Here is a 12,818-nt window from a genome sequence, read left to right on the forward strand (position 1 = left end):
CACCACAACTATTCCAAATGAAACAACAATTTCCAGTTTAACACGTACTACAAAAACAAATCCTCGCTCAACTGCTACCACCACAACTATCCTCAGTACAACTGGTACTACCACAACTATCCCCAGTACAATGGCTACCACTTCAACCATTTCCAGATCAGTGGCTACCACCACAACCAGTGGAACTGGTACCACTACAACAATTCCCAGTGCAACTGGTACCACAACAATTATTCCCAAAACAAAGGCTACAACCACAAGTAATACTAGTGCTATTCCGAATACAGTGACTACTACCACACTTATTCCTAGTACTACGTTCCCAAGTACAGACAACGTCACTTATGGTAGGAATAAATCTGATGCATGTTTACATTACTCTAAACTGTAGTCTATTTAAAAGCGAATGTGGGTTGATTTTTGTTGACATGAAAAGTAATGCCCTACATAAACGTATGCATTCATTTTTCTGTATGTATGTATGTATGTATGTATGTATGTATGTATGTATGTATGTATGTATGTATGTATGTATGTATGTATGTATGTCTATCTATCGGTAAATGTATGCATGTATTATATTTTAGACCAAGGACCAGTCGTATTTCTTCAAACTCTTTACAGGGTCTTGTTCAGACCACTCTTAGAAACGTTCAATACAAAGGGTGAATTATTTAACAAACTTTTCTCAACAAGCATGTACAATCTCTGATGACATTGTCAGATCTCGCTCATAATTTTTAGTCATAAATGTGCAAATGTATTCAATGTACTATGACGTCAAAGAAGGCTTTCTCAGACTGCTAAATTGGTCGATTGACTCCCACTCCTTATGTTTCTTCTATTTCTATAGTTATGATATTTAATATTTTCAATTCCGTTCACCACTCATGTTTTGGGATTATTTCATGTATCCCCAGACTATCCCAGGAACATGACGACAGCGGGAGGGCCCGGAGGATTTTCCGGAAGCCGAGGTATGTACGTGGTTAACAGCCATGCTGCCTTGTAGTCAGTAGGATAACTAGATCAATAGGAAGCAGAACTTCTTCTGAGCCCGGCCCCTGCATTTTTAGCACAACTGAACTTGTTCAGTAGTGCTATAGGGATCGCCTGGCGTCTGTCTGTCTGTCTGTGTGTGTGTGTGTGTGGATGTGTGTGTGTGTGTGTGTGTGTAAACAACTTAAAGTCAAAAACCGCTGAACCGATTGCCACGATATTTGGTGGGTCCATTACTTTGGGTGTCTAGTTGGGAAATTGTTCAAATCAAAATGATCGCATCACAGGTGTGTGATTTGGGTCAAAAAATGTGATTTTTGGTCAAAAAACTTAAACTCAGAAACTACTGGGCAGATTGGTGCGAAATTTGGTGGGAACATTCTTAAGGGGGTGTAAAGTAAGATTTGTTCATGACGGGATGATTCCATCAGTGATATGCAAATTAGGGCTAAAAATGTGTCTTTTTGGTTTAAAATCTATAATTCTAAAACTACTGAGCAGATTGGGCTGAAATTTAATGGGAATGTATCTAGGGATGTATGGACGAAGAAATATTAAGCATACCATGATTCCATGAGTGATATGCAAATTAGGTGTAAAAATGTTCATTTTTGGTCAAAAACTTATATCTCAAAAAGTATTTGGTCAATTAGTCTGAAACTTGCTTGGTGAGATGTTTCTGAAACTGTTATTCTGCAGATTTTCTTAAAAACATTTTGACAAAATTGGCCCTAGCGACCATGACCACGCCCTTTAGCAACAACCAAATGGCGGTATATTTTGGTCAAATAACAACATCATCTGGTAAGCAAGTGAGTAAACATTCAAAAAATGTATGCAAATACCCTAGCAACCATGACCACGCCCATAGCAACAGCCAAACGGTGGTGTATTTCTCAAAGATAACAACAGGATTTAATAGATAATTGAATAAACATCCAAAAAATGTATGTAAATTTGCATAGCAACAAGACCACGCCCATAACAACAGCCAAATAATCACGTATATTGCAAAGATAACAACAGGAATAGAAAGACAGATGAATAAACATTCAAAAAATGTATGCAAATACCCTAGTAACCATGACCACGCCCATAGCAACAGCCAAACGGTGGTGTATTTCACAAAGATAACAACAGGGTTTAATAGACAATTGAATAAACATTCAAAAAATGTATGTAAATTTTACTAGCAACAAGACCACGCCCATAGCAACAGCCAAATGATCACGTATATTGCAAAGACAATATCAGGAATTCATACACAAGTGAACAAAACCATACACAAATGTATGCAAATATATCTAACAACATGACCACGCCCATAGCAACAGCCAAATGATAGCATTTATCGTAAAGATAGCAACATAGTTGGATAGGCAACTGGATAGTTATTCAGCAAATAAACACCTATTGTTAGCATAGACTAGCATATGGATAAACATTTTTAAAAACTACAGTTGTGCTACAACGCCATTGGCGGTATTTTAAATACATCAAGTGGAAATATTTGTCCCACATATCGTTTTCGGAAACTAGTCAAGTTATTGGATGAGAAATTGACTCGTTACCCTAATCGACCTTGTACGTGTTGGGCTATTGCATATGTCGATTTAAAGCTGAAATGAATAGTACACTTCTTGACAGTCACTTCAAAGGCTACAAGTATCTAAAACTTCACCATCTTCTTTCTTATACAATACATCATATCTTCTAAGCTTTATTTTTCCTGTAAGTCATAAACACACATTTGTAGAATCTGATAGTTGTTAGTAATTGAATCGCTATTACATTGCTGTTTCGTAGGATTGAGTACACCAGCAATTATTGCAGTAACAACAACATCGACTGCAGTGCTCGCTGGTTCCTTACTTTTCCTATTGCTTTTCTTAAGACGGTAAGCACATTATGGTTACTTTGTTGTCTTTATGAATTTGTGCGAGGGTTTCCTCAAGTGATGAATGTCCCCCTATCGATCAAGTTTCAGACAGATATACCCCGACTCACCGTAGTACAGTTATGTCACATTGTAAATACATTTTGATTTTATCAAATTTGATAATATAATCAATAACTCTGTCTTTATCTGGTCAGTTCTTCCTGGAAACGTGTAATTATTTAAAGTTTAAAAAAAACGACAAAAAACAGACAATAGTGAAAACAAAAGGGTGTTCTCAAGTCATGACAATGCTATGATTTCTAATTTCTTACAGTAAGAAACGTTTTATGTATGCATTCAACAAGATTAGGAAACGAAAACGTGCCACCACCGTCAGTAACCTAACGTATCGTTCCCGGGACCACGACGACACTACATTACAGCATGAATTGGATACAATGACTGGCGGACAGGAGAACACTGCGGATTCGAACACTACCAGGAACGGAGATGAGAATAAGATGGAAGCGGGCAATTTGAATAATGAAAAAGATAACACAGTTGAGGCGGATTGCGTAGATAGTGGGAGAGGGGACATGATGGAACCGGAAAATTTAAATACTGGAAAAGAGAGCGCGATGGAAGTGGACAGTTTAAATAATGGGGAAGGGAACGTGGTCGAAGCAGACAGTATGAATGAAGTGGAAAGATGCATAGATTCAAGGGATGTTGACAATGGGGATAAAGAGGACAGTAATGGAGATGAAAACACGATGGATAGTAGAAACAGTGAAGATGTAAACACGAATTCAATGGAAGTGGACAATGTGAATGACAGGAAGGAGTCAGCAAATTCGAATGAAACGATCAATAGCAATGAAAACTCAGTTGACACAAATAGTATTGTACACGCAGATGAGAACACGATGGAAGCTGGTAACATGAAGACTGGCAATGATCAACCAGTCACTGACAGCGTAACGATAGTTGACGAAGTCCCATCAGCAACAGCAGATTCTAGTCTGAACAAAACTGGAGTTGTAGCCGGTCTCCGTGTAGGGCATGGACTAAAAATGAACAGAAAATTATGTGATGGGCTGAAGAAGGAAGGCAAAGTTGAAGACACAACTACAACTGTTACAATTACTGACAATGGTGTGGAAGATGATACTTTAGTTGATAACAAAGAGCAGGCATATGACGGAGAACTCGCATCAGATGATGACAAAGGTGATGGTCAAAATACACTTGAAGATACAAAACTAACGACAGAGGAACAAGTAAATATGAAGAAAGATGAGACACTGTCAGTAGATGGCGAGGACGGAAACTTAACTACTAGAAAACAGCAGTAAATAAACACAAGGCGAAGATGAAATCTTGAAAATTGCACAAAGACAACAGCACACGAAGTATCAATTTGGAAATGTCAATAACGTTTAATATCGTTGGCAGAAAGGCTGCACATATTGTATAAGTTTATGAAGTAGGTAGCCTGAAAGTCAAATCGACGTTTTGGTGTTTCAGTACCTGAATCTGATGAATTCTAAAATCGAGGCAAATTTTCGCACACACGTGTCTAAATACACTGTTACTGTGAAAACGGTGAACATTTTTGTACGCCGTATCGTCGATTTTTAAATTATTTGATTTAGACATCTCAATATATTATTAAAAGGTATGTGGATATCATATACATGTATACTGGGAGGTAGTGTGCTATATGGACATCATATACTCATATACTGGGTGGTAATATGCCATGTGGACATCATATACATGTATATTGGGAGGTAGTAATAGTATGCTATGGGGACATCATATGGTGGTACCGGTAGTATGCTATATGGACATCATATACATGTAAACTGGGTGGTGATATGCTATGTGGACATCACATATATGTATAATGGGTGGCAATATGCTATGTGAACATCATATTCAAGTATACTGGGTGGTAATATGTAATTGGTAGATAACAATGTATCATTTCCTTGCCATGGCGAGTCCAATTTTATATTTTTTTTCTTCAAATGACTGAGGACAACTTCAAGCTTTCACATGGGACATTTTCTTTTTTAGGAAAGGTTTTCATTCATTATACTAGACTACAGTCAGAATTTTAATCAGGGGCCAGGGCATGATGGAGATACCATTTCATTGGCACGTGTAAATCTTGAATGTATCCGGTACATGGTGACACCACGTGACGTATCGTGTATTCGTGTAATCGTGTAACATTCCAATCTATGGCAGTAAACAACCCCAAACAACAAGACAAAAGCTGTAACAATTAAATGTAAAGCGTCGTATAAACAGAGAAACAATCACATAAATATTATTGGAAAATTACATATATAATGAACAGATCAAATTAACAAGTATGTAACTTAAAATGATAATGAAATACAATGTAAAATGATTGAAACATGTATATAGCGACGAGTAAAAGTTATATATTCGCACAGTGTAATACTATTCTTCATGGCGTAGAAAGGTGCGTTGAAAGGTCACCAGGGACTGTATTTACTATACAATAGTCAGTAGATGAACCGTGGAAAAGATATACAGTCCATCAGATGATAAATTAGATTGTTTTTCATCTGATTGGTTGGTGTAAATATATATGTTGTATGTGGTTGATCCTCAGCAATGCCAGCTACCTGTATTATTAGTAATATTAGGAATAAAATCTCACTAAACAATGGACCGAAACACTGTGAATAATGTTGTTGAATATATGTTGTTAGTTGCTGTTGTAACATTGATATGGTCCGTTGGATTTGCACGTTCCTATACCCCTCGTCTGCCTTTGGTTTCACCTTTTGTTCGTGGACGATGTTTGACACAAGTAAGACTTAACAGACGCACGCATAGTTGTCCGGTAAGCACTATTATTGTTCAACTCTCTCCTTTTGCATCGACCGTCTTTTTCGATTTTCTTTGTTTGGGACGAATTACATGAACTGATATCGCGGTCAAATATTCTAAAACACTTATATATAGATTTAATTCGTGATTAGAAGTAAACAAAATAATTGCTGCCATAAAGTGGACAACCACACCCGACTCACAGGCATGACAATATACTTCCTTTTTGAAAATATAGTAAAAATCAAGTTTATAGTGCTTATTGTCTATTAGAAGCCAAGTATTTATGTTGTGTGTCATATTCATCCTGCATAATTGGTATTTTGTTGATATTTTAGCATACTTGTAGCACAGCTTGACAGTTACGACATTGTGGTAGACGGTAATGTTACGGTGACTGCAGTCAGTGGTGTCAAACAACAGATCTGAATTGGGACACACTTTTATATATTCCGAAGGTAAATGAGATTCAGTAGTGTTTTCTTTATAAACAGCAACGATAAGATCAACATTATCTAAAGTGGCCGAGCAATTCAACAGAATCAAGGCAGCTTTAACAGAGTAGTACGGTGTCCTTGATACAATGCCAAACGAGGATTTGTAAACATGTGTATGAAATGGTGGACGTTGTCAACTGACCTTGTTAGTGAAATTCTATACAACATGGCGTCCGATAGTAAACATATCATCTAATGATGATCAGCAGAAACTCGGAAGGGTAGACAGAAAAGGGGTTAATACACAATTCTAAATTGTTATACCGGTACTGCGATTGACGATGGCTTGTAGATTAACATTTATTGGCGTTTGAATATGTAGACATGGGCTGTATATCCAAAGCATCGAACTTTTGGCCTTAGTACGTTCAATCATTGAAAGTGCCCTATTTAGTGTTTATGGTTCGAAAGCCCGCTTCACTTGATCACTGTTGTTAAATACATTACAACCGAAATTAATATTGATTACTTAGCACTGCAATTGTCTTTCAGTTGAATTACTAGACGCCAAAAAAGCTGGTGACCTTATTAAGCTGCTAGAAGAGCATGATGTCTATCAGTGTCAACCAAGTCACCCAAGTCAACCAAGTGACTCTCGGTGGATTCTGCCACAGCGTTTCCTCACTCAAAAGAGGGGATTTGACATGTACATGTTACAAGCAGCTTCTTTTTGATCTGCCAGAACCACCTAAGGGTGGTAAGTACATTGTATGTATGTTTCAAATAAAGTCGGACCACAGTAATGTTATGTTTCCTGAAAAGTGCTTCATTGTCATTCATTAAGCTTATTGTGAATAATCCGTGACAAATTGCGTCCACCTAAGGCTGCTTTCACAAAAACTTGTTAGGAGACATTTTTGAGTCATACATTTATTTTCTTTTGACATAATATATTGAACTAATTTACATCAAACAAGAACGGGATACATGGCAATGCATTTTATTAAGAGTTTTTTCAGTGTTATCTAGACCGATTTGATTTCTTTTAGCACACATTTAGGAAACTGAACTGGAACAATACAGTATAAAACTCTCTTTAGATAACATGTGCATCACAATATTTGCAAATACAACTAAAATGACATTCAACTGTAACACTACTAGTATAATGTACTATTACAATATTGAACAGAAAACAAAGACTCAGTTGGTCTGCTGATCATTTTACAAGAGTTATGGCAAAGTGTAATTCATTTACAAGTACCGGTATATGTTGTTTTTTTGAAAGGCAATGCACTGGTTAACATAACATTTTGTTTTAACTGGTGTTTGTATATATATATATATATATATATACACAATATACAAATTGATTATATATGTAATTGACAAAGTTGGTATTAAGTGTATTATGTACAGTTTTGTACTCGGTATGGAATGTTAACGCACAGGAAGAGTATTCCAAAAAAAATTATTTGGGTGGGGGTACTTGAAAATTTATTCGAGTAGGGGGGGGGGGTACTTGAAATATTTGGGGCTTTGGCAGGGGGGTACTCGAAAAAAATTTGGAATATGGCAGGGGGGTACTTGAAAAAAAAATAGGGTTTTACAAAAAATCTCCCGACCCCCCCCCCCCAACAAGTTTTTGTGAAAGCAGCCTAATTACTAATACTTTGTTAACATTTTCCCTTTGCTTCCTAGATGTTCCCATTACAGACGGAACGTCATCAACACGTAAGTGAAATATTTTGTCAATATTTTTTTTTAGATTTATGCAGTCTCCCACTTGAAAATATAGCGGAAGCCTGGATTTCCCCTGTACAAATCGTTGTGTATCCCTCACAATGGATTTTAAATTTGGTATACTTTGTGTCGTTCAGTTGTATAAAATATAGGACTAACGTTAACTCTTGTACGTATCGAAGTTTTACGATTCTGTGATTAAACTCAGATTATAACACAGAAATGTAACACATTGTGAAAAGATTTCAGGTTTGTAATTCTTGTAAACAAGTGTGGGACTAGACTCATTTACAGTCCGTTGGCTTCGCTCATTGTCATTGTTTTTTTTTTTTTTTTTTTGTTTTTTTTTAAATTTGGACCAAGTATTGCTGTATATGCATGTCATTTTTGCTAACTTCAGCTTTTGCATGATGAGATGATTATATCTGATTGATGTAACGTTGTCGCTTTTCTTAGTGCCAAGACCAGTTGACATGTTTGTTTTCTAGATCTGAACAAAAGAAAGGGGAACCAACACGATTTATTCCCCACGATCCTTATTCACCATGATCCTATATCAACACTCAGTGATGTGAGTGAAACACATTCCTGTGACGTGTGTTTTGCAGAGTTCCATTTTAATGATTTCATAAAGTACTCTCGACTAGCATAGGGATTGACTTTTGAACTGTTACTGTGTCCACAGGCTATTTCATTTCGTAACTTTTCTACAGTACTGGTTTCCATATACGTCGGACACTGATACAGTCGTAACACTATAATAAAGTGGCCGAGCTGATATTTTCTATTACCCGTTTATAACCTTTTTTGTGTATTATAAACCTATGAAAATGTGACCTGTGACGTAATGGATAATACGGCACTTCATTTACCGAAGTGCATTAACGTACATGCTGTTGTATATCGTAATAACGATGGTAAGAACTTATATGAATCCCATCTAATACCAGCAAACTACATATAACCTCCACGTCACTACTACAATATGTGGCAATTTGGCTGGTTTATTATTTAAGTGTCTTAATATTTCAGAACCAATAGATTGGGGTTTGATCATTGGGTGTATTGCTGCTGCTGTTGTAGTCATCGCCATCGCCATTTACATCGTATACAGGTAAAGTTATAGGTTCATTTATTAGTAGTACGTGGTTATCTTGCATTAAGAGTGGTTTGAGTTTCACGACTCATTATGTTATTTTGTTGTAATCTCACATTCTTCTTATGTGTAACATGAAAACATGTTCAGCCATTTTACCGGAAAAGCTGAAAGTGTACTAACCGTGCTGCTGTCGAACTATGATTTCAGCATTACTTGCATGGTACCACACCTTTATCTAATGAATACATTTAAATAAAGTTTTCCAGACTTGTATAGAGTGTTACCATCGATCTATCATTTGAGGTATTTAACATTACTATGATAAGAATTTACCAAGTTAACCCATCTGTATAATTGGTACTTGGTAGGATAGAGGTTGCGATGTGAATGCTTTAATCCTATGCACTAATAGAGGCTGCAATGGAGTGTATGCTCGCTCTCCAGGAAATTGAGGAAGTATAAAGGTCATTGTGCCATGAAAGCCTCCGTAAAGCCCTTTGTACACAGTGTGGGGAAAGCACATTTAACATTCATGTCGTATTCAATAACGTGTGTTAAAAGGTGACGAACTCAGGGGCTGTCTTCATCTGTATTTCTTTGCAATTTTTCGTAAAGGTGGATCCATAAACCTGTGCCTGAGCCTAAAGTTGACGACTCTAAGCTTGTGACCAAGACCGAGTCTGACAACCCTGGAATTGAAAATAACGGCTTTGTTCATGATCAGAACGGATCAGTTGTAAACAAAGTTGACGAATCCAAAGACAGTCTGGAGAAGGAAAACGACACACGTGCAAAACATGAAATCGAGAAAACCAAAGGCGGGAAGACCACCAAAAGTGTGGAAGATGAGAGACCAGGAAAAGCCGATAACACAATTCCAGATCCGAACAAGAAAGAATCAAGTTGTGTATATGAGATCCAGGATGACGAGGTGAAGAAAACAGACATTGTCGCACCACCGACAGGTGTGGCTGAATATGCTGAAATAAATTCCTCCACGGACATTGCTCAAAGTGAAAAGAATCACGCTAATAAAGCAGACGATGAAGACTATGTGGTGAGCATAACGCCGGAAGCAGACGTTGTCAAAGTGGCAAGTATTTTGAAACGACCACAAGCCAACACTGGGAATGATGCACTACTTAAAGTATAAAAATCCTGACTTATGGTAAATAATCAACCATGAACATGATATGAAATACAACCTTTTACTTCATACATGTGCATTAAATCAAATTGGAATGTCGGTGTGAAACTATTTTAATCTTGAGTCGTTAAAATCTTAAATTTGACATTTCAAAGTTGAAAGATAGAATAACATGATATCATATGTATCTAGACTTTGATGGTGATGCTTAGCCATCCAGTGTCTGTCTGACGTGGCCGCCATTCTTTTAAGACATCGTAACCAAGATATGAAGAAATTATATGGAGGGAAATACCATAAAATGTTTTGTACACTATCGTCATAGTTACTGACCCTGTGTATGGTACACTATCGTCATAGTTACTGACCCTGTGTATGGTACACTATCGTCATAGTTACTGACCCTGTGTATGGTACACTATCGTCATGGTTACTGACCCTGTGTATGGTACACTATCGTCATAGTTACTGACCCTGTGTATTGTACACTATCGTCATAGTTACTGACCCTGTGTATTATACTCAGACAATCAAGAGTTACCATTTTGTATTGTTTGTATATATTCTAGGCTGTATACCAATGCTGGACATTTACTATACGATTTACTAATGGACAAACTGTTTTATTGTTTTATTGAGTCGACATTACAGTGTTATAATACTAAGTGGTGATAACCAAATCAACATACCGGTCTAAAAGCACGTAGTAATGTTAGATTCCAAAACCAAGTCGTAGATTTCATAGCTGATCAAATCCCGATTTTGTAGACCTCCGTACCACGTACATAGAAACAATCAATGGTTATCAAACAAGACGTAATTACTAATACTACGCAAATATTGTATTTTACATAATTTGTAAAATGTGTATTGTAAGATATCAAGATCAATTTATATACTATTAAAATTTTGATATATTTACATATTTTGTACTATCCTATTCATATTTAAACTTGGAAGTTTTGATTAAAATCGACGTGAAGGGACAATATGTAGACTAAATTGTACATTATTCCCGTTTGGAATATTTTGTGTTGCATAATACTGACTGTATGAGAGATTGGTCAAAATGTAATGATATTAGTGATTGGCCAAATCTAGATTAATTTAATCACTGATATTAGTGATACAATTATTTCCTATTACTAACGTACATGACAAAATTGCTGTGTTCATGAACAAGTGTCGTCGTCGTCGTCGTCGTCGCCGCCGCCGCCATGACTGTAGGTGACGTAGACAGTCCAGACAGGGGCGCTGTTCCGCAAAATATTAAGGGCGGGCGAAAATGTTGTGTTTTTAATGTCGGAGCTGAAAATTTAGGTCGGTCGGGTAATGAGAAACAGAAATAAATAGGGCCACACTTATGTATATATAAAATATTTAACGCGTCTTTCCTTCAAAGAATTATTTCCTCTAAATATTATTGAAATCATGATCACGTTTTATCTATAAAAAAGTTGATTTTCATTTTACTATAACAACAGTTTGTAGGATTATGATGTAATTGAATGTCATCTTCAGGACAATGATAATGACATTTTCAATCAGAAGGGGTTTTCTATTCGCCGTAAAATGATCGATTACAGTCATCAGTAATTTTCATCACATCTCTTCGCATGTTCTTTCGCATGTATCTCCACATTACAAGGAAATTCGAAAAAAAAACTTACATTTAAACCACTGTGTTCGATATTTTTGGACGACGAGGACTTAAGGGGAGTATAAATCAAACCGAGGACATCGTATCGTCATTTTGAAGGTTATTGCTGATTTGAACTACTTCCTCGTACATCAAAAGAAGACACCTCCGCTCAGGACAAGAAAATCCTGTCAAAATACTGGAAGGAAACAAGGAACTACAGGTACGCAGTAGTTATCAATGGCGTGTGAATTGTTTGATGTCTTCGTGGAAATTGGCAAATGGCTAAACGTAAATGTTTATGTGTTTTTATCTAGTGACGGATCGAGTACTTGCATACAGAGAGATCGGGTACGAGTCCACAATATGCAGCACACACTTGTTGGGTGTAGGTCCGAACTTTGGACTCGCGGCTAATAGTAATATGTCAATAAAGCTGGCGGAGCTCTGTTGATGTATTTAGTATAAATGTAAATATCAAACAAGATACAAAATTAGTAGAAAATCTACTTTTATAATAAATAGTATGAAATGGCGTATCTTCAGTGTCGTTGGGACACTGCATACGGAATCTAACAGGTGATGGCGAAACTCTATATTATTACATTGAATGTTGACGTGAAAATGGCGACGAAAATAGTAGCGTACAACAGGTGTTGTCTGTTTTATAGCGTACAGAAAAAAGTTTTCACTGAAGTCTCCGCAACTCGATAACGAATTTATGATCGCTTTTTTGACATTTTGTTGTAAGTGACTAAAATATATGCATGTTGTTATATTTAATATTTCTATAAATGTCCACCATGTTGACGCGATAGGTAGATCCGTGAAATGTACACGGATGTAGAAGTATGTGCCTGATGTAACTGAAGTGTTTTGTCAACAACGCTAACTACTACTATTACATTACTGAGAACAACAATTTTAACTACAGTTGTTACAATACTGAGAGTAACAATGTTAACTTCCATTGTTACCATAAAATGCTAACTACAACGGTTACA

General features: G+C 36.6%; 1 protein-coding gene across 1 annotated transcript; it reads left to right on the forward strand.

Annotated features, from left to right (window-relative positions):
* Nucleotides 1–4,296: 4,296 nt before the first annotated feature.
* On the forward strand, nucleotides 4,297–11,109 carry LOC144450479 (uncharacterized). The gene is made up of 7 exons (XM_078141103.1): nucleotides 4,297–4,364; nucleotides 5,629–5,762; nucleotides 6,088–6,207; nucleotides 6,739–6,943; nucleotides 7,888–7,920; nucleotides 8,962–9,043; nucleotides 9,644–11,109. The coding sequence occupies exons 4-7, from the start codon at nucleotides 6,793–6,795 to the stop codon at nucleotides 10,179–10,181; spliced, it is 804 nt and encodes a 267-aa protein (XP_077997229.1). The 5' UTR covers nucleotides 4,297–4,364; nucleotides 5,629–5,762; nucleotides 6,088–6,207; nucleotides 6,739–6,792; the 3' UTR covers nucleotides 10,182–11,109.
* The last annotated feature ends 1,709 nt before the right edge of the window (nucleotides 11,110–12,818 follow it).

Source organism: Glandiceps talaboti, chromosome 2, assembly GCF_964340395.1.
Source record: "Glandiceps talaboti chromosome 2, keGlaTala1.1, whole genome shotgun sequence".
Lineage (NCBI taxonomy): Eukaryota > Metazoa > Hemichordata > Enteropneusta > Spengelidae > Glandiceps > Glandiceps talaboti.

Coding starts and splice junctions, on each gene's coding strand:
- LOC144450479 (XM_078141103.1), top strand. CDS start 6,793: ATGATGTCTATCAGTGTCAACCAAGTCACCCAAGTCAACCAAGTGACT. Junction 6,944..7,887: donor GCCAGAACCACCTAAGGGTG/GTAAGTACATTG, acceptor TTTGCTTCCTAG/ATGTTCCCATTACAGACGGA. Junction 7,921..8,961: donor AGACGGAACGTCATCAACAC/GTAAGTGAAATA, acceptor TTAATATTTCAG/AACCAATAGATTGGGGTTTG.